Source organism: Rhamphochromis longiceps, linkage group LG14, assembly GCF_057381845.1.
Source record: "Rhamphochromis longiceps isolate RC_006_pf linkage group LG14, R_longiceps_female_GT1.1, whole genome shotgun sequence".
NCBI lineage: Eukaryota > Metazoa > Chordata > Actinopteri > Cichliformes > Cichlidae > Rhamphochromis > Rhamphochromis longiceps.
Genome location: NC_140570.1, coordinates 9398932 through 9421664, shown reverse-complemented (window position 1 = coordinate 9421664; position 22733 = coordinate 9398932). Strand labels below are relative to the sequence as shown.

The following is a 22733-nucleotide window of genomic DNA, read 5'->3' as shown; positions in this document are numbered from 1 at the left end:
GAGCACATGGTACTACTGGCTGTCATTTCCAAATGTAAAAGTAAGAAGAAAAATAACATTTGGTATTGTGTATTTTGTAAATATTTAATTCAAATTATAAAATGAACATGAGCGGGCTAATGTACCTTCAGATTTTTTTCTCAAGTGTGCAAAAATGTGACAAGATCTCATTTCCGCAGTCACTTCCATTGCTTTCTTTAATGTGCCAGAAAAGACATATTGGATGGATATGACAGTTGCCTTGTTAAAATGCTTTTCAATTGTCTTATCATATATTCACTTAAATGAATCCTTTTGGTTATAGTGGCTGATCTAGAGTTTTTTCTCCATTAACAGAATTCACCCATTTGCTTCGATGTGTGTCATGGTTGTGAAAGGTCATGATATTTGAATACCAGCTTAGGTCTGGTTGGGAAAACATGATAATCACACATGAGCAGTGTGCTCTGCTTGTTAACACATGAAACAGAAAATAATTTTGGCTCTGTCGTTAGGTGTAACACGTCTCTTGCATCTCAGTCAATTTCTTCAGCCAAACAGCCACCAGGTCTCACGAGATGCTGGCAAATTGACCTTCTTCCATTCACAAACACAGGTTATCACATGCCATTTACTGAGTGCTTTTAGTAGCCATTCAAGTTGTTTGCTTTTAAAAATTGGGGTCACTCAAAGTGCAGTTTTTTTCACGCGTGGGCATGTTTGTTTGGTCCTTTTTTAAGCACACATCTTATTATAGTCTGTTTGAAGCCTGAAGGCCTCACAGCACCACACAGTTCAATCAGATGTCGAAAAGACCAATCTCACTGGTGTGTCGTTAGTAGATAAAAGCTCAAAGCCTTTTAGCGAAGAGAACAACTGTTCTCTTTCTACCTGCAGAGGGGAAACTGCAGACAACTTTGGCTGAGATTCATGTTCATTTCAGATTGATTAGCGGATTAACCGTGTGTAGTTTTGATACAAGACCCCATTGATGAGTATGTGGCTAATCACTTGGTTTCAAGGCATTAGTGCTTGCAGCCGTGGGTTCGATTGTGTTAATCGGCTGCAATGTTTCCTCTGGGAATCTCTGGGACTGATCATCCGGCTCATTCAATTCTCCCCCCACCTGCACGCCCTCCCTTCTACCTCTTCTCGACTTCTGATGTCCTGCATTATTTCTAAGGATAAAGAAACATATCATACATTTTGTTTCACTGACTCAGGGTCTTGTCTCAAGTTGTCAGTACATGAACCCCACTCTGCTAAAGTGGTGCCAGCATCATATTTCTTACCAATGAATACACGAGCTGTCATTGGGGGTTAACGCGTAGGTGGTACTCCCATTGAGATACTGTGGCGATTAGTGGAGGTGGAGTCTCTTTTAATGGTCTCATTACTTCTGCTGAAAAACGATTCCATCCCACACACTGAGAGCAGTGAGACTTTAAGATGGATTTAACCCTCAATGCCAATGCAGCTTGGGCACACCGACTGGAAAAACAGTCCACTTTGCACATGCTTGATATGACAAAGGTCACCAGCAGTGTGATATTAATAAACTAATTTGCAATGTTCACACCAATAATCACTGTGTACTGCAGTTTATGAACAGAAAAACTTATTTTTTAAAGTTTTTGAAAAGGCATTTTCTTAATTCTAACAAGCTAAGACTTGGTTACAGTACACATTTAATGCACCTTTACTACAGTTGCTTGAAGGATGATGATGTACAAAAACTTACAGAAGCCTAGTTGGGAGCAAATGGATAAGCAGAAGAGGATGTACGTATGGATGGATGGATTGGAAGGCATGTGGATGGGCTATTGGTATGTCCAATTAAAACAACAGAGCTACGTGCATCAGTTTAGGAAAAAATGATGGTTGTGCTTAATCATGCTCATTTCTAGCATAGTGGTCACGACATCAGGTAGGGTGACACACGAAGGTCTGCACAGACTACCCAAGTCGAAAAATTATCACAAGCAACATTATGTGACGAGCTGGGAGTGAGGCCAGGTTGGAATGCTTTGTGCTTTCACAGGGGAAAATTTGGATAATGCTGAACAGAACCTTTGGGTCAGCGTGACACTGCTAAGTAGTCATGGTGAGTGGCAGAAACCGAGAATGAAGGATTAAAAGATCAATAGGTCATCTAAACTGTGAGAAGACTGAATTTGAAGCCGATGACAAGCCCCTTCTATTCTCTAGACCCCTCATTAGCTGTCATGCATTGTACTCAAACAGTATTATGCCCTGTATTACACATTTATTGGGGTTGCGCACTCGTACCAAGTTGGAGAATAATATTAGCTTTTTTCTTGTCATCTTTTACAGATTACTTATTTTTGGATTTGCCTGCATGGGATCCTGCTAAAGCAGTTGATTTTGTCTGGTTTATTTCTGCAACAGTGTGCTAATTGTTCTGTAACAGTCCAACAACAGATTGCTTTGGAAAAAAAAGCCTCTCAAGAGTGATATTTTTTTGTATGTCTTGGAGGCACCGTGATAACACATTCAAATAATGTTTCTACTTGATATTCCTGTGCATCATCAACAGCAAGATTTTCATTCCTAACATGACACAGTTTGACATTTAGAGATGAAATCCTGTGGAAAAAAAAAATGTTTTACCCCTAACTGTTGTCACAACCTCATGCATGTTTATCACACCCAAATACACTAACGTGTTCCCATCTCTGTCTCCCTGTAAATGAGACTGATTGTATCAGCGCTGTTAGCCATGCTTTGCGGGTTGACATTCATGAATATGCATCCCTGTGGTGCTAACATGCATTTCCCCAGTCTCATTACCTTTTTTTCTGCTACTCACATTAAGTGAAAATATAATTTCAATACTTGTGCCTAAATATCAAGTTAAGTACTGAAGTGATAGAAACTTGCTCTTTCAACACTTAATTTACATGGATTACATTTAGCTATTTCAGCTATTGCTTTTGGCAAGTTCCATTATGACACTATTATGTTTAGCTAGTAATTTGAACCATTTTTCATCAGTCTATTTTTCAGTTTTCATAATTTCCTTATTTTGGTTACTTTTAGCTAATTGAACCATTATTACATTTACAAAACTATTTCCCTTTTTCCTTTTACCTGTTCCCTTGACTGTTCAAACCATTTAAGCTAACAATTTTGACTTTTGTGGCAGTCACTTTTAGCTAGGGTTGCCAACTCCCTGAAAAATAAATAAGGGACACCTCGTGGCCAGGGCCGGGCAACCCAGTTGTCTTCACCCTTCCCAGTGTGGTAGCTCTTTTTTTGTGTGTGAAATTATTTTTTAACCATTTGACTTGAACTTGATTTAAGCAGATGCATATTCTTTGTGATATGACCATATGGGAAACAAATGATCATTTAGCCATTTATTTTTAGCTCACAATGACAACATTAACACAGTAAAACAGGTCTCTTTCTTAAACAGAAGCCTGTCATGCTTAACTTTTGAGAATATAAGTAAATCTTTCTTTAAAAGAACTCTGTCCTACTTAACTTAAAATTATATAAATTAATAGAAAGCAATAGAAAGAAAAATATTCTTGTAACAGTGCACATTTAGTGCATTTAGTACAGTTGGCTTCAGTTGAGGTATTATTTCAGCTTTTCTAATGCTAATCAGCTGCTCCTGTTTGTAAACCCACTTGTTCCCATGATTACGCATCTTAACTCATCATCATTATTCATCTATGTATTACTTTTATGTATTAGTCATCTATTTGTTGTAATCATCTATCCTTGCAGTTGTTTATTACACAAAATAAGTTATATTATCACACTTCTGGCCACATAGCCCTGATATTCACTGCACATGCCCATATTAACCTTAACCAGAGGGTTTAAAAAAAACAAACCAGTGTTTACATACCATATCTGCTTCTGCCATGGCCTGGCGGACAAAAAATTGGTAAAGGGTTCCCCGAGCTTTCATGCCCCTCATGTTCTTCATGTGCCCACCAATAGAAGCATGCCTATGGAAAAAGTGCGCCAGCACACAGTGCAGTGCGCTTTATAGTGCACTTTTCCAGCCAGGTGTTTTCCTTTTCCCATTCCTCCCTGTACTTTTGCAGCCTTTTTCTTTCTTTCTCTGAGCGAACAAACATTGCTGCTCTAATGCTGGGCTCACACTGTGCGATTTTTGGCCCATTTTGAGCCGATTTTTGAGTCGTGCGACCGATTTGGTGATCAGCCCGATTTTGGCCTTCATCGTGCGTCGTGTAGTATACGTGGGGTAACGAGAAGCGATTAACACCTCACGACCAGCTCCCGATCATCAATCGCTCGTGAGGGTGTCACCGCAGCTGCTCACGCGCAAACACGTAAACGTCGGTGAAAAAGACGTTGCAGCACAGCTGTGCAGCGTGTGATCTGGACACAAGCGATGGAGGCACAACTTGTAGAACTTTGGAAAGCTCATCCGAGCCTTTTCCATGTGGCATCACAAAATTATCACGACCACAACAACCGTGAAAATAGTTGGATTTACATTGCTGCTCAATCACAGCTGCCTGATCAATGTTTTTCATTAGCAATTTAGCAAAGTTGATGTGGTGTGTCTGTGTGAGTGAAAGACAGAGAGAGCGAGCGAAAGATTTTCTGTTATAACCTTCATTATATGGACGCACAGTGTGCCGTCCGAGACTTGCACCGCAGTGTCGGCGTTTGTTTCCCTGTTGGCCATGCTTGTTGTTGTGGTCATCGGTTGTCTTCCGGTATTTTCTCCGTAAGCGACCTTTCCTCAACCAATGAGATGAGCGGTAATCTGACTTGTCATACTCGAATTGTCATAAGTGTGCTGTCAGCTCATTGGTCACAAAGCAGGAGAGGGGCTGGGAATTATGTTTTCAAACAAAGTGTTAATTCCATTAAAAGTTATAGACTACTTTTGATTCTCACTGTATTACGGGACAAAGTGCGTCCCTTATTAGCTCAATACGGGACGTGTACTTTTGTTTCTAAATACGGGACGATTCCGTTTTTTAAGGGACGGTTGGCAACCCTACTTTTAGCTAATAGTTTCTAGCACTGTCATATCCACCTCTTGTATATAATTATACCAACCATCTATCATTATGATGATGATAATAATAATATTTAACTAACATTTTTGATGTTAACAAGCTAACTGATAATTGACTCCTGTTGGTTGAAGATCTGCTCCATCTGATAGCTTACAGATTAGCATGATTATAACTTCTGATCACCACTGTTTCAACTTTGATCCTATTTCGATGGTGATTTTTCACCGCGATACAAACACATCAAATTCACATTAGTTGAGTTTCATACAATCTTACCACAAGCACCCAGGCAGCTGTAGAAGTGTCCCCCGGGCTCCGAGTACTCCTGGTTGGGAATCACTGTTTTAGACCGTGTTAATTTGATTTTAAGTGCAGTGAAAGCAGATAATTAAATTGTGTGGAAATGATTAAATGAAAATGTAATTGAAGATGCATTTGTTTCATAACGACAACAAAGTGTTCTTTGTGTACTCACATTAAACGAGCATGATGTCTGGGTGCATTTACTTGTCTTGTTTGGAAACTCCACTTTTTAGCATTGTCAAGTGGCTTTTACTGGCATTCAGTGCATAACTGAAGTGCTCTATAACAATGATTGCTTGATTAGGATTTAGAAAGAGCATGCTTTCTTTGGTTTTCCTTTCACTGAATGAAAAGTAATTATTGTTTATGCACTTCATTCACCATTAAATAAAATATTCTGTTTTTTAAGCACCGCTTCTCAGGGGACCTCAAATTAAAGCTTTTCATCGTCAATTTCAATCCACATACAAAAACTTGACATTTCGAAAGTAGACAAAGTGCTGTGTTTTTCGTTTGTTTGTTTTTATGGCCTGGCTAAAAGGCAGCAAAAATGGTTCATATGATCCGCTGTTTTCTTTTGGCTCTTTGTCTCCTTCTTCTTCTTCTTCTTTTGACTTTAGAATAGTAAGCAAATCGCAAGTGGATTGGCACAATGCTGCGCACAATCCAAAGGGCTTTTATTCAGTTATGACCATTAATAAGACCCTGTGTTTTGACTCAGACCACAGTTTTGTGTTGGCAGCACAGTGGTGGTCTTTGGTTGAGTTTTGTCACCATGCTTTGAAACCTGCGGGGAATGTTTGAAGGAAGAAAAGAACAAAAGAAAGAACAGAAGTAGCAGGGGAGATTAGCCAAAATGAAAAGGTCTTATAGAAAAGGAGGCTGCAGGAGCTTTGCCAGTAAAATTTGTACGGCTATTTGCAGCAGCATGTTAGGTGAACTTGTCTGTGGCCACGTTTTGTTTTGTTTTTAAAGGTGACATTAGTTGAAGATTTGCATTTTAGTATGTTAAGGCTGAAGCATAGACTTTTTAGTTTACATATGTTTTCTTTCTGTCTCCACAGTGAATAAACACAAGCCTTGGATTGAGACATCATACCATGGGGTGATCACTGAAAACACTGACATCGTTCTGCTGGATCCTCCCCTGGTGGCCCTGGATAAAGATGCCCCAGTTCCTTATGCAGGTATCATACATTTCAACCAGGTTGTCAACTTGACAAGGATCATAGCAACAGAGCAGACCAAATGGAGGCGGTCGCCAATGACTCAGGTGTTAATCCGCACAGTGAAGCATAGCCGCGGGATATACTTACACTAAGGGTATAAACATATAAAGCTGTCATGTGACATCAATGTGAAGGGGCTTAAATTGGCTTCACTATAACTGCTGCATCACAGCCTTTTTTTAAGAGTTATCCGAGCTCTTTGCTGCCTGCAACTATTAAATCCAATAATTCCCAGTGAACATACATCACATACTCATCTTTCATATTTATTTAGAGTGGAAAGTAGCCCAAATAAGCCCCATGGTGGCGGAGAAGAGTGGGGACGGGAGGGTAAGAAAAAAAGACGAGTCAAACCGGATTAGATTCTTCCCACTTTGTGGCCATTCCAGCTCATCCAAAGGGTGCCAGCTCTTGTGGGAGGACGTTAGCTGGAGGCTGTTGGCGAGCCCAAACAGTCAATCTCCTGCCAGGCTGCTAATGTGGCCAGGGCACTAGCATGGGGCTGTTGTGCGGGGCTGAAGCCCACTCACAGAGACCCTCAAGCTGAGCTGGACGAATGGTTGGACGGAGAGGGGGGCGCGTGTGATTTGTGTGCTTACCATCACATTTTTTTTCATTATTGGCTATTGTGAGTGTGTGCGTATGTGTGTGTGCATGTGCTGGAGCATGGCCTGAGGGGCTCACTGTAATGGCCACCCCACAGGGAAAAAGAGAGAAAATGATTAGACAGTGGGGAGGGTAGCTGGCTGACCAGCGTATGTCCTCTGGCTCTTGAAAGACTGATAGCCACACAAGCAGGAAGTGCACACAGAGAGCAGGCAGAGCACATGAGTATTCCAGGATTGCATAAGTGAGAGTAAAAGAGAGATCTTGCACTTCGATATTAAGAAACAAAAGCTGTAGCATTACCATGATGTTTTTTTGCAGTCCGCCCTCTCTTGTCCTGCTATCTCTGTCAGTTCTACATTGTCTATTGCATCTTATCACCACTTCCCACATTCATCTCCCTCCCTGTGCACTGTTGAGCAACCCCCAGCAAGCCCACAGTGCAGCAGACACTCTTACAGAAGTTTTATCCAAATGCACAGACAAGATTCAGGCCAGAGAGAGTTATCCAGTAATTAGCTGAAGTGAATCTTTCCTTCTTCCAGCAAATTGCCAGTGTGGAGTGGCAGGGCAGGTAGTGGTTAAGGCTCATTAATTAGGCCAGCCAGGTTTCAATTACCATAGATCTAAGACACGGACACGCCACGCCTGACTGACAACAGTCACCCAGATGAATCGACGATTGCAGGAGCAGTGATATATTGACGAGATCGTAAAATCAGCATCTGCTTGAGCACATTTCTACACTTTTGAAAGGTGTTAAAATGTCTCTCTCTCACTCACACACACACAAACACACACACACACACACGTATACACACCACAAACATTTATGTGGAAATCGGGATACACACATTTTCTGGGAAGCCCCTCATGGTTGAGATTAATTCAGCAGCAAAATATGACTAAGCTGCCGTACACGCCTGTCTTTAACATCACTCCAAACCTGACCAGTAATCCTCCCGGACTGCCGAGCAGGATGCAGCAGTCACCACAGTCACTGGTCTGGAACAACAGGAACTGTGGCAGCACTGTGTCTGTCTAAAAGCTGGCTGAGACTGACATCAGCCATCACTGTGGCGCTACAGCAGATCAGAAGCTTCAAAATCACAGAGACAGAATATCATGACAAGTGAAATGCGCCAGCATAGATACTCATTGCTTTATGCATGGCTGTGTGTGACAAAATGGAGCCGTTTTGCCCTAGGAAACAAGGAGAATAAAAAAGGCACCTGATTCAGACAGCTATATGCTCCAGACATCAAGGCAACACTTCAATATACATTCTCTGCTTTATAACTAAGTTGATTTTATATTCATGAAGTGAGTTAGAATGTGCAGGAAAGAAACCTTGTCTGTAGCATATGCTTCTGTCTACTCTGTCACAACACATAATTTTATTAGTTGACAAGTGCCTACACAAACTCAATCATCAACTTGGATTTTTCCGTTCCAGTGACAGCTCTGCATAGAGCGATGTTGAAACTGTGCTGGAAAAGTGACAAGTACCAAGAGAACATGTCAGCTTGGTAAAACTAGACCTTATTAGGTTACCAAGGAAATCAGAAAGACTGCATCAGGCTGTTATGCAAAACTACAGATTAGTTTTAAAGACTGAGCTCGAGATAAAGCTAGTTGTAGTTCTCTGTAAACTCTGGTGTTGGGTCAGCCTGTCCGGAAACACATCTTCCACATGCTTCAGGCTTAAGTTGTTAATCAGACATCACATCAATGCAACACCAGGTCTCACAAATAATACATAATTTAATCATTACAAAAGGTTTAGTATTCTCCGAACCTGAGGAAGGAAACTGCTCCAACATGTATAGAAGCCGTTACTTCCCTATTTCTGACAGCACAGGCTGTGGCTGCCCTTTAGTAACCCCACTGCTTTCACCAATGCTGGGTGCTGGTGATGTACGTGATAGTATTAGGTACAGTGGGTTCTGAGCTTTCTTTAGCAGGGTGCAATTGTGTGATGACTGTCACCATAACCATTCAGGGTCGCATGGGGACTGGAGTCTTTTAAAAGAAAGAATATTTTGAAAGAAAAATATTCATTTGCTCCATCTCAGCTCTGTGTCTGCGTCTCTCAAATAGGGCCTTAATTTTCCACAATCTCCATGTCTGAAAAGACAGTCATGGGTGTCTAGTTTGAACAGAAGGGAGCTGAGCACACAATCTTGGGTGGCTCTGATACTGAGCACTGGAGCAAAGTAGGTGTTACTGCCAGTCCGAATGGTTTGGCACTGAAACTTGTCAATTTAAATTCATCTTTTAATTTCCATCTGTATACTTAATATGATGTAATTTTGTGCTCCTTTGCCATAAATTAGGAGCTACTGACTGATCTGATTCAGATGCACTATAAAGGAATATTGGCCTGTGACATATATTATGCAACCTCATTTCCATAAAAGTTGGGATGCTGTGTAAAATGTAAATAAAAACAGAATTCAAAGATTAAAAAAATCGAATTAAACCATATTTTATTCACAGTAGAACACAGGGACATTTTGAACGGTTGAAAATTAGAAATTTGACTTTTTGGGGAAAAAATTGCTTATTATCAATTTGATGGCGGACAGGGCCATCTTTACTACTGTGTAGCTTCCCCTCTCCTTAGCAACAGTCTGTTAACATCTGGTAACTATGGAGACCAACTGCTGGACTTTTGGAAGAGAAACATTGCCTAGTTCTGGTCTCATATTTAATTCCAGCTGGTCAACAGTGCAGTCTTCTTTGTCATATTTTCTGTTCCATGATGTATCCAGTGTTTTCAATCATGGAAAAGTCTGGAATGCAGGGAGACCAGTTTAGCATCAGCTGTCTTTTATTATGAAGCAACGCTTCATATGACGCAAACCTGTATAGATCTTTCAGCATTGATGGTGCCTTTCCAGGTGTGCCAGTTTAATTACAGGCACCAATGCACCCCACACCACCAGAGATGCAGGTTTTTAAACCGAGTGCTTATAAAAAGCTGGATGGTCCATCTTTTCTCCCTTTTTGATTTTGATTTTTGCCCACAAAACATTTTTTCCACATTGCCTCGTTCCATTTTAAATGAGCTTGGCCAAGAGAAGACAGCAATTTTTCTGGATGATTCACAAATGGCTTCTTCTTTGCATGGTAGAGCTGTAACTTGAATATGTGGATGGCACGGTGAACTGTGTTCACAGATTTCTGGAAGTGTTCCTGAGCCCATACACAGATTCATGCCTTGGAGAAAGATTAGAACGATTTCTCCAAATTCTCTGAATCTTTATTGATATTGTTGATATTATGTGCTGTAGATGAGATATTCTTTGCAATTTCCATTGAGGAATATTTTGTTCTGAATAATTTTACACAATTTGTAGATGACTTTTTGTAGATGGGTGAACATCTGTCTATCTCTTCTTCAGAGAAACTCTGCTTCTCTAAGACGCTGTTTTTATACCTGACCATGTTACTGATCTGTTGCCAAATAACCTCCAGCTTTTTCTTTTTAGTACCACTCTCTTACTGCCATCAAATTCAAAATCAGCTAGTATTTTTCAGGAACTAGTGAAATGTCCCTTTATACATTTGATATGTCTTCCTAAACAAAATATGAATTTATGGGATTTATAAATCATTGCAGTCTGTTTTACACAGCGCTCCAATCTTTTCTGGGATTGTAATATGTCACTTAAGATAATCAAAGGGCCCTGGAGACTTTACAGATACCTTTCAGTTAGCTAAGACTGTCACATGACAAGTATTGCTCTGGATGCTGCAACCTAGCACTAAATGGCATCTCTGGAAAGTTCGGGACATTTCATATTGACAAGAAAGTATTAAAATAAGACAGTATTAAAACTATTCATCCTTAACTTAAGATGAGAGTCACAAATGAATGTTCTTAGGCAATAATTTCTACTGGACAAATTATTGCAGCAATCACATATACACAAACACATTCCCGTGAATATAACGCGACTGATTAAATTAACTTTGATACAAAATTTGTCTGTCTAGTAGGTATTATTTGTTTAAAATTTGCGATTCTGTTTACGAGGTGTAATCCCAACTAATCTTTCCAGAGAACACCCACTCAACAACCAATATTTTACTTAATTTACTATTTGAACACAATTATTAAGTGGGAGGGGCCACAGGTTTCAGAGTATTTTACCCACTTGGGATTTTACTTTTAACAACTATAATGTTAATGAGCACAGACTCACAGCAGTCTCCTGAATAAATACACACTACAGACATGCCTGTGAGTGCCAGTCTGCAGTTGTTCATTAATTAACGATAGCTTTCTAAGAAGGCATGTGGAGGAAGTTCTGTTTGCTAAAATTTTAATCGTGTGTGTGTGTGTGGGGGGCAATTATGTTTATAGTTCAGATGCTGAGGCTCTGTTTTATGTAACTTTATGTTAGATTAGCAACGCTGACCCACAAGTGGGTTACGAGGTTGATGTCAATCCCTGAGTGACAAAATGTAGGTATAGTCAAACTGTTGGATGCTGGAATAGCCCTGCTAAGTATGCACGAACATGGTCCTGTTTGGCTTTATATGTTATTTCTAAAATTAATTCTTAATTACTTAATGGAAATCTGTAACTTAAAAAAACACAACAACGAACAAAACTGTTAAAGTAATAAATCACTCATTCAAAAAATAAATAGTGAAATACTGAAATTAGGGTTCACTAGAAAAACTACACAATTAAGCAGTTTATAAAATGAATAGGCAAAGATTCCTAGCAGTGTTAATGACAAAAACTAGCTTCGGTCAAGCAGGATTTAAATTTTTTTACAAGTACAGTGGGTGTTTCAAACTGTTCTGCTCTGCTAAAAGTAAAATTCTCTTGTTGATGTAAAAATGGACTGCATTCTGAAACATTCACTCTGTCAGTGGTAGAAAATATGTGAGAACAGTGCAATAGTCCATCAGGTTATTAAGATGAAGTGGCTGTTTTAGGTGACTTTTTGCAGGCCCAGTGTTCTGAGTAGGCTTCTAAAGTGCCAGGTTTTGCAAGGTTAATGGGCAAAAGCAGTGCTGAGCGCTGGTATTTGACACAGGTTAGCTGGTTGTCAGTCATTCCTCATTTTCTGCTGCCTGCACACACACAGACACCGGCACCCATGTATTTTCTTGAGGCCTAACTTACTATTCATGTGTCAATCCTTCACTTCCACTGGTCCCTGGAGCCTCGCGACTTTTATTTGGGCGGCAAGCAAATGTCTCACCAGTGACCCGCAAAGCGCATACGTGGCTCAATCAGGAGCGCTGGCAGTTGAGACAGGCTCAGAAAACCTTAAAACCTCCCCTCTACACATTCACTTACACATTCAGCTTTCATAAATATATCCCCCACTTTACATTGGCTCTAATGTGCCACACGACACGTGCCTTTTGTCAGACTCTAGAAGAGGTAGGCTTGCTACTTATTCCTGTTTGTGTTCTGCAATCATTCACAGCAAATAAGAAATCAGACTGACAGCAGGTATCAGCCCGATTCCCGCTGTCTCTTCTGATGTCTGCGCAAACAGTGTTTCTGAATTCAAATTTTTCCGCATTACGAAAATATACCTCTCAAGACATTAATAAAAAATAATTATCTCTGACCTTGGGAGAATCCAGCAGCTTCCCATTACTTAAAAAACGGCAGGTGATAGCACATCATCTCTCACCATAAAGCAAGGTAAATAGATTCACATAAACATACAGGGTGGCTAATGTGCTGTGATTAATTAGCCTCTCAGCGTCTGTCTGATTGAGAAACAGATCTCAAGCTAATTATCAAAAGTATCTTGTTAACATGGTAGTAGTAGAGCTCGGCGCAGTGTGTAGGTGGAGAATTAACACTGCTTTGCGTTTATTAACAAGAGAAGAATGAGAAGGGTTTGTTCTAAGGTTGATATATGTTGTGTGACTCAGATGGAAGAAATATGTTGAAGTGAGATAAATGGCTTAATGAACAGAGGATGTAAAGTTTAGGGTACAGTCACTGTTTCTCCTTGTAAAAGATAAGATAATGGCAAGCTAGAAAATGCTTTGAAGTCTCAAAATACGCATGTTGAGAGGTCTTAATATGAAAATACCACTTCTCTTAGCATGCATACTTGCAGCTACTTGACTCAGACAGCGCCTATGATCTGTCACCCAGCACACTGACAGCAGTGTTGTTTTTAATGGTTAATGTTTTAATGGTTAGTTTTGCAGTTTACAGGTTCACAACAACATCACAACAACAGTCGCCTCAAGGCGCTTTATATTGTAAGGTAGATCCTACAATAACACATACAGAGAAAAAACCCAACAATCATATGACTCCCTATGAACAAGCACTTGGGCGACAGTGGGGAGGAAAAACTCCCTTTTAACAGGAAGAAACCTCCGGCAGAGCCAGGCTCAGGGAGGGGCGGGGCCATCCGCTGCGACAGGTTGGGGTAATTGAGGTTCAGTTAGTTACTTTTTCACATTCAGTCGGCTACTATTAAAATAATTCCACATTTTCCTGATTGTTCTCTTGTTCATTTACTTTGTTGACTACAACGAAGCAGTGTTTCTGACTCTTTGGCGCACAGCTGCAACACAGTGATGTTTCCTACAGATGTGCCAGTGTGCATGTTATAGTCAGCTAGTGAAATTGTTATTATTACTATAAATTTTATTGTAATTATTTCAATGAAGAGAGATCATTAGAAGGAACTGAATATGATTTATTGAGGCAAAAAACTCTAGTCCCTTTAAACTCTGCCCATCACGGCAGTGACAGGAATTAAGGCAGGACCCCCTCCTTGTTGGTTTGAAGAAGGCGAGAGAAAGATGATTGGACTACAGCAATAATGTGGGCTTTGAGTGTGGGAAAGTGCAAGTGATGTAATGAACCGAAAAGCAGCTAAACACCTAGGACAGCAGGTAGAGGAGTAAATGCAGAGCTTGAACATTCACATAAGTTTCACTATTATTATTATTATTATTATTATTATCATGTACTTTGCATTTTAAAGAAGCATTCTCAAGCTTAACACAAGCTTGAGAATGAAGAACGATGTTGATGCCACAACTCTGAAACTGCAACACAGTGGCTGAGACAACACCAAATGTGGTGTCACTTCTGGCACGTGGCGCCGTTCGCAAGGGTGAGAACACCGAGTATAATGGGCCCATTAGTTCTGCTCTGCAGAGTGAGGAGAGTCCTCTGAGGGAATCATGAGTGGGACTGTATTTTGCAAAAGACATTCAGCTGAGTACCATGACATCTAAATGCAGCGCTGCATCAGACACATTTTAAAGATGCTGAGGGAAATGGCAGAAAGTGCTTTCTTTAATGAGGGGAGATTCGCAGGAAAAGGACGTCTCATTTCGCGGAAACTTTTCCTCGCTCGCTATTTCTTTTGCATCGCCTCCACCCGCCGTGTCTAAGCTGAGTTTATTACGTTTTATTGTATCGTTTGTCGGATTGAATAAATGGAAACTAGATGTCATTCTCATCTAAGACCATCACGACTGAGAAATATAGATGTGGAGTTAAAGAAGGAGCTGTCTTGTGATAGAGCCTTTATGCCTTTTAAATTTCATCTCATGAGCTGAATGGAAATTTAGGGCCAGGGGGCTGCTTTTAATAAGGCAACTTTTTTTCCCCTTTTTTTTTATTTTTCAACAGGTGCGGCTGTGTCAGTTCACTTAAAACACTCTACTTCAAAGCTGTGGCTTAAAACGATGATTAAAAGGTAACAGATTGAAATAATTTTGCAGAGCGATGGTCCAAAGACACACACGAAAAAAAGAAGAATCCTCCATCACAAGGCTGCCGGATGCCCTTAATCCATCTCTGCTTTCTGTTCAGGTTCTCCTCCTTCCATGGTTCAGCTCCTCCTTCCTTCTTATTTAGCATTTTTCTTCTCGTATTTCGACCCGAAACAAACGCTCGCTTTCCTTTCTTCCTTCCCGTGCGCTCGCACAATTGTCTCATCTTTGCTCGGATGATTTCCACCTGTCAGATTTCATCCAACAACTGAGCTCCTGTGCACAGGATGTTGCATGATTTTCCCCACAGATGACTGCTCTTACATTTTGGACAAATAAAATCTAATTACTTCTATTTGATGTCATTTATGAAGGCTAACAGGAAACAGATGGACCTGACAAAGTGTGGAGTGCTAGTGCAAGCCTGTAAAACTTGAGCACAGTGTTATTGTGTGATACAGGTATCCTCGCAAACTTGCTTCGGCTGACTTTTGAGCTGAAGAGAACCGGCAGCATAATGACTATCTTGCTTCTAACATTCAGAGTGCCCTATAGTGTTCAGCTTGAAGACAATGGAACCATCACTCTGCCATTGTTCACATACTCATTTATTAATGAAGTACTGAAATGCAATCTGCTTCTTCACTGAACCACACAGATGAGGGAAATAGTCTTTGTAATGAGATTTTTTTCCGGGCTTTTAGCTTTTTTTTGTCTTTTGATGAGTTACAAAACTGGCAGAGGGGTGTCAGGCAGGTTAGAGTCACTCACTCTTTGTTCGTTCAAAAGGACTCTGGAAAAAAAACCAACCACATTTTAGATATCTTCAATTCCATTAAGCTGAATTTTCAATTGACTTCATCCTTACCTCGCTGTGCAGCTTAGTAACGTAGCCTCTTTCATAAAGACAAATTTGGTGGTATTTATTTAATCAATTTTTTTAGGTTGCTCAATTGAAAACGTCGATTATTACTGCAGTAAGTGTACAGCTGTGATGTATTCTTTAGATCAGTGGTGTCAAACATTTGGCCTGGGGGCCAGATTCATCCTGCCCAGGACTCCAATCCGGTCCACTGGGCCGCTTTTGGAATAAGTAAGGCATAGATTTGGGAGTTTTAACTGTATTTTCAGCTATTTACAGCTCTTCCTATTGATAAAAACCCCCTCCATAAAAAAAAAATTTAATTAACTAACAAAAAATTTTCTTTTTTTCACTATCTACAATAGAAATACATTTTTCTACGGTTTAAAAAAGATAATAGCTAAAACCTGTGTTTTTCTGTGTGATGTTACTATTTTTATTCCTTATCATTTAAGCCAACTAGAGCCTGGACTCCACCGACTGTCAGTTTAAAAGTGATGCACGACAAGCAAATCACTTCGTGTGGACCCATGAATAAGCTTTAACAAAAGCTAAATGCGTGTTATTTAAAAAAAATATATATATATATATATTTTTTTAAATCCACCCACAGTATTATCGTTTGTACCAGGGTGTTAATGTGCTTTCCAAAGGTGTTGGTGGAATATAACGCTGTTTAGTTCGTCTGCGTCTTTGGAGATTGACTTGCTTTTGACCTCAAGTGGTCACTCCAGGAACTGCAGGGTTTGGCTTCATTTTCCAGCTCTGGATGTTTCTGTGCATATAAAGCACATGCATCTTGTGGTTGAAGGTGTGCAAAAAAAAAGAAACCATATTTAAATGTGTGTGCAAATAGCTGTTTGTAATGTACAGTTTCTCAATAACTGCAAGTGCCAATAACTCCAGTCTTTCATTTAACAAGATGTTTATAGATTTATTTAAAAGGTGTCACTGTTGCAGCTGCTGCTCTGAATAAAACACTTTGTATGTGCAGGATACACCTATACACAAATCTAATTTTCATGCAACTGGTACATTTAGCACTGTTATATAACCATATGTTTGCTGCTGGTGTATTTGTTCTCGATTACTAATCAAGCCTCGAGGCTTCCAATTAAAGTGTCAGCAAACTGTCATGAACGCTCCTCTCGGGAGACAAACACAAGGAAGAGAACCAAGAGTCAGCTTCGAGTCGTTGGAGTCTGATAGAAAGAAGGATGTTGTTTCAAAGACTTCTCGCTGAAGTTCAGCTATCGAAGCTGCACTCCATGAGAGTAATCCATGTTTTAGCAGTTTGTCAATATCACAGTCATCACTTGCCAGTACATTACAGCTTTCGCTTCAAAGAGTTTGACAACGCTTTTGATATACAGCTTAAATTTCAAAGTTCATCCTGTCTACCCGTGAATACTTGTTTTTCATTGCGCTCTCTCTGATGTGACTCCCAGTCCTATCTTCACATCATCCCATCACATTTTGAGTCCTCTCTCAGTCTGTTTTCTGAAGAAGACCTCCCCATTTCTTTTGGAAATTTGACATCTCCGCTTTACCGCCCTACTTCACTTGCGCACACACACAGACACCCAGCAGAGACCTTAGTCGCTGTGCGTGTGTCACACAGATTTTGAGGTCATAAAGATGCTCTTTCAGAAAAATAAAACTTCAGGAACAACTCAAGCTCACACTCGTGCATTTGTGAAGAAACTTGGAAAATTCAAGAATTCAACACTGCCACTCCTTGATTTACTTTGCTGCTAATATATTTATCCTTCACTCTTTCACTGCCTAGTTTCATTGAGTGAGTGCAATTTTCCCACAAGGGCAAGAAATTGTATGTCACACTGAATTTAAAAGCAGCGAACTGCTGTTATTAAACAGCACACAGGAGAACAGAGGGAAATGAACCTGTGAATCAAATCAAAATCTCCTTTTGATAGAAACATAATAGATAGTCAGAGCTTTAGATTTAATCCTAATCCCCCACCCACATCCATGTAGTTAATTCCTGGATGGCCTTGTAGCTCCGCATTCAAGAGCACAGAGGCTGTTAGGGCATTGCTCCTCAAAATGTCTTGTAGCTTTAATCATCTGCAGGAATGATCACCTGAAAAGGCACCCACTCCTCTCTCCACTATTACTTCATATTGAATAGAAAGCACTTAAAAACATAAATGAGGACTTACACAATCTTAGCTATAAAGACTATGTCCAAATGCATTGGAGGGCAGAACAATTTACAGCTCACTCGTGACTTTGAAGGCACCTCCTTGTTAATTCATTCAGCTAGAAAAATAAACACGTGCACTTCCAAGCTTTACAAAATTTTTATACTGATGCATACAGATTAAATTTTTTCCAGAGCAGAGCCAATGTAAGAAAGATATTTCCATATACTGTTAGTATCAGTGGCAGACGTTTGCTGGAGGTCAGTCAGGACACGGACGCTATAGTCCTCAGAAAACAGGAACAAAGACAAGGTTTCATTATTTAGCATCAGTATCTGTATTTTTGAATAAAAAAAAATAGGTATATACATTTATATATGCAAGGAAGCTGATTTTGCCAGTGGAATACTAGCTTTCTGCTAACACATGCTGATAGGATGGGATAATACCATTTCTAAATGATAACTATGAAGTGGAGTTAAAGCATGAAAAAAAGTGTATAGTCGTGTATGTGACGTAGGTGGTCATGGTTATCAATGGTGACTGCTCATTTCCAGATGAATTTGAACAATAAAGTCAGTAAAACTCACATAATGTTGATTTACTACAATCAAACCCCATCAAACCAAAAATAAAAAATGGAACTCAAGTATTGTGCACATCTCAAGCCAACCCCCATTTCTTTCTATTTTGTCAGGAAAATGGGAAATGGGTGTAACGATTTATTAAAACATGTGCAATCATATATGGAAATATATGTTATAAGACAAAAAAGCATTTTGGAAAAATTCCCACAAGCTTGAAAGTCGATGTTTTGTTTCACCACCCACTAACGCAGCCTGTGTTTTTCTGGCCAAGTATGCTTTTACTGCATTGGCAGTGTGCTTGGGATCATTGTCACACTGAAAAATGAAGCTGTTGCCAATCAGATATTTCCCAGATGGTTTTGCATGATAGGTCAAAATGTGATGGTACTTCAAAGCATTCAGTTATATTTCTGCATTCCCCAAAGCAACGGGCTGAAACAAAGCCCCAAACATGACAGAGCCTCCGTGTTTTACTTATGGCTGCATCCTCAGTTTTGAGTTTTTTAACAAGTTTATGTTTTCTTTTGGTTTTGAAAATTATTAATGGCTTGGTTTTTCCTTTGTGTGTTCATAATTTCTTTTGATGGTGTATGTTTGAACTTTGGTTGCTTGTTTGTTTTGTAAGTTATCTTTGGTTTTTGGTTTTGTATGTAGTTTGCTGTTAGTTAAGTTAAGTTCATACATGTATCTGTGTTCCCCATTTCAAAATAGAGAGACTGTTTAGAAGAACTAAACATGATTTAATAGGATAGAGGAATTAACTAATCTATTTGACCATTTGACATCGATCACCCATCATGTTAGAACGGAATCCCAGCAGCAATAGTCTAGAATGGTGGTGGGGAGGAGGTTGGTTGCACGAATGAGAGGCTGATAGAGAGAATGACAGAGTTCTGGGATTTGAAGCGAAGTCGAAGCTGATTGGTTCATCAAAGGCGAGCAAGAAGATGACTGGTCTAGACCAAGTTTGGCAGCGTGGGAAAGTAAAAGCCTTAATTTAAATGTTTTCTCTTCCTGTTTTATTTTGATAATCTTTTGTCTCCGGTGCTTTGTTTTTAATTTTACTTCCCCAAGTGTCCTTTGTTGTCTCCTCCATTTTGCTTTGGATTGCTTTGCTCTGCTTTCCCTGTTCTTCCAGAATTATTTTTGTGTTTTCCTGGATACTTGTTTTTCCTGGCATCAGTCCCTACTAATCCTTGGAGTATGGAACTTTTTTTATTTTTGATTTACCAGCATTGAAAGCTCACTTTATGTTTGACTTCTGAGTCTTCCATTTGAGTCTGTAAAACAAAGACACACAGCGTTTCATGACAAACCATTCCTGATGGGACTTCGATGGATCAGCTGAGGGTCCAGATGTATCTTTCAGGTCCTCTGTCAGATCTTTACTCGAGTTTTTTCCTGGTTCTTAGGGAGATGACTTTCAGATAATGCTCATCTGCTGTTGATTGTTTTTTAGGCTTATTTTTCCCTCAACTTTCCCTCCAGTTTCATGACTGCAGATGCTGAGTTTTCAGCTAATAGCCCTTTAGAAATCACCTTGTTGGAACAAAAGTGCTATTTTATGCTTGTCAAACTATGTTATTCTTACCATTTTTTTTGTTTAGTTCACGAAATAGGAACAAAATATCTGTTTTTATGACAGTCTGCCAGTTACAAAGTGCCTAAAGATACAATTGGTTGTCTGTTATATGTAGACGCAATCCTTGTTCATCCCTTGAGCTAATTTTTCTGCTTGTTTATGGTTGAATGATTCATAGATTAGTCCTAAGTGGCTTAAAAAACAAATGAACAAAAACATTCCTCTGAAAACGATCAGGTGCAATGAGTGAAAAAGCAGACAATGACCAAAGAAAATCTTTGAAAGACCTTCAGAAAGCCTAGACAACTAAAAAAAACTTTTAAACTGTTTTTTTTTGTTGTTGTTTACCTGACTACATTTACATTTTTGAGCTACAGCTCTGTGGTGTTCCATTCATTCTAGACACAAGCACCCCCTGAGAAACCACAAATTCAGACAGTGGTAGTTATGTTAGTTCCTATTTAGACATTCATTGCTCAGAGCATATTATCTCTGTATATAGGAGCGACTCACAGTCGGAAGCCCACTTTAGCCTAATAACACTTTGCTTTTTATTTCTTATTAATTTATTTATTTAGATTTTTTTTTTATCTCTGCTCTGCTGTTTTATCTTCTTTTCGCTACATGTCGTCATGGCTAATATCATTTCCAAATGTTCCCTCGCATTTAAATCAAAGACTCAATTAACTGAGTGAAGGCTGGGTGGGTGGGTGGGTGGAAGGGTGGAGAGGCAAAATGACTGGCGGAGAAGGAAAACAGGAAAGGAATGATGATAAATTGTAAAACATCAAGCGGCATCAGTCGGGAGGACACATCACTTACTCAATGTGACTGGAATGGAAAAAGAATTTTTTTTTTGTTTTCATATAGAGGGGTGAAAGTAATGCAGGGAATGTAATTTCTGTTTAGGCATTATAATTAATACACAGACAGACGAACACGTAAGATAGTGTAGAACGTGCTGAAGGTCGTCTGGTAGACACAGAAAAGGAGATATTTTAAGTAAACAAAGATTATATGGAAACATGACAGGAAATCATCAGTGGTAATTAATAGGCTCTGCTGACTCGAGATTACAGACAATATCCAGGAAGCTGCACATCAAGGTTATTTACCTGAAAGGAAAATGCCTTAAATGCGTTAAGTTTATATTACGTGAACTGGTTTTATATATACAATCTCCATCTGCCGTGCACACACGCACACACACACACACACACACACACACACACACACACACACACTCACTCACTCACTCGTTTTTATATCTTAGTGAGGACATCTAATTGGCATAATCCTTTTCTTAGCCGCTTACCCTAAGCGTAACACTTACCCTAAGCCTAACCATGACCTAACTTTAATCCTGTCACTAAAACCACATTTTGAGCATCAAAAATGCCTTCAAACTCATGGTGATGAGTGACTGTTGGTCCCCACAAGTATAGTAGCATGCCAATTTTCTGTCCTCACAAAGACGTCTAAACATGTACACATACACACTAGGGCTGGGCGATATGACCCAAAATTCATATCTCGATATTTTTTAGCTGGATGGCGATATAAGATATATATCTCGATTTTTTTTTTTTTAAAGCCATAAAGTAAGAACAAAAAGAGAGTTCTTAGTCAAAGCTGTGTCCCAGATGTCACACAGGCACTTTTATTAACATAGAGCAGATGTACATAAAATTTACTCAAAAATAAATTATGAGCATTTATTAAATAATAATGCTCCATAAATAAAAGAAAACAATGTTGTTTTTTTGCATAACAAAAAGCTCACAAATGTGCAGTCAAAATGTAAACTAAAAGACGAGCACTATAACAAGGACAGATTTCACAGCTGCTCTGTTCCCAACTTGTACTGCGTGACTGACAACCTGGAGTTTGAAATCCTCTTCGTAACCACGTCTCTTAACAGGTGCCATTTATGGTCCTTATACACAGTAAGGTAATATTACGTTGAAGCACAGTACGTATCACTCCGCGAGGCTCAGCCGTAATGCTCCGACAATCCATCAAGCGCTGCAGCTCCGTAGCTTACCAAAGTCGTACTAAAACATTTTTTGACAGATTGCTGAGCGCCGTGTTCCACATAAAATCGGTGCGCGGCCATCAAGCACAACCAGAATTCATACATAAGGCGCGCTGTCAACTTTTGAGAAAATGAAAGGATTTTAGTCCGTGCAGCACCTCTGGGCTGCATGGCGTTAGCGTAGTTAGCTCGTTAGCGTGGTTAGCTAGCTAACACGTTGACGCCGTCCAGCCCCACGCACGGGGCGATGCGCAGTAACTCGTTAACGGATTTGCCGTGTCCATCTTGTCGCTTCCTGCAGGTGAAGCGATGGGGGAGGAGGGGGAGTTGTGTTCAGTGAAGGAGAGGCGAGGCCAAGTAACGTTGCGTAAAGACGAAAGTGGACGAAAGAGAGGCAAACTTGCGGCTCCGCAAGTATAATTATAACGTAACATAGACTATATTGATATAAAGGATATTGTCACATCTTATATCTCGTATAAAAATATATCGATATTTTTTAAAAACTCGATATATCGCCCAGCTCTAATACACACACACTTGCAGAAATGACTGCTTCTGGTTGTACACCTGTATAGTTCAACAAGGGTAAATGGTAAATGGCCTGTATTTGTATAGCGT

At 39.7% G+C, this 22733-nt stretch overlaps 1 protein-coding gene across 1 annotated transcript in view; it reads left to right on the top strand.

The window, feature by feature from the left end:
* Window positions 1-22733, top strand: part of LOC146653543 (calsyntenin-2-like) — a 367985-nt gene that overhangs the window by 112864 nt on the left and 232388 nt on the right. The window contains exon 2 of the mRNA XM_085379506.1: window positions 6380-6502. Coding sequence (XP_085235632.1) covers window positions 6380-6502 — 123 coding nt within the window. The remainder of the gene's footprint in view (window positions 1-6379; window positions 6503-22733) is intronic.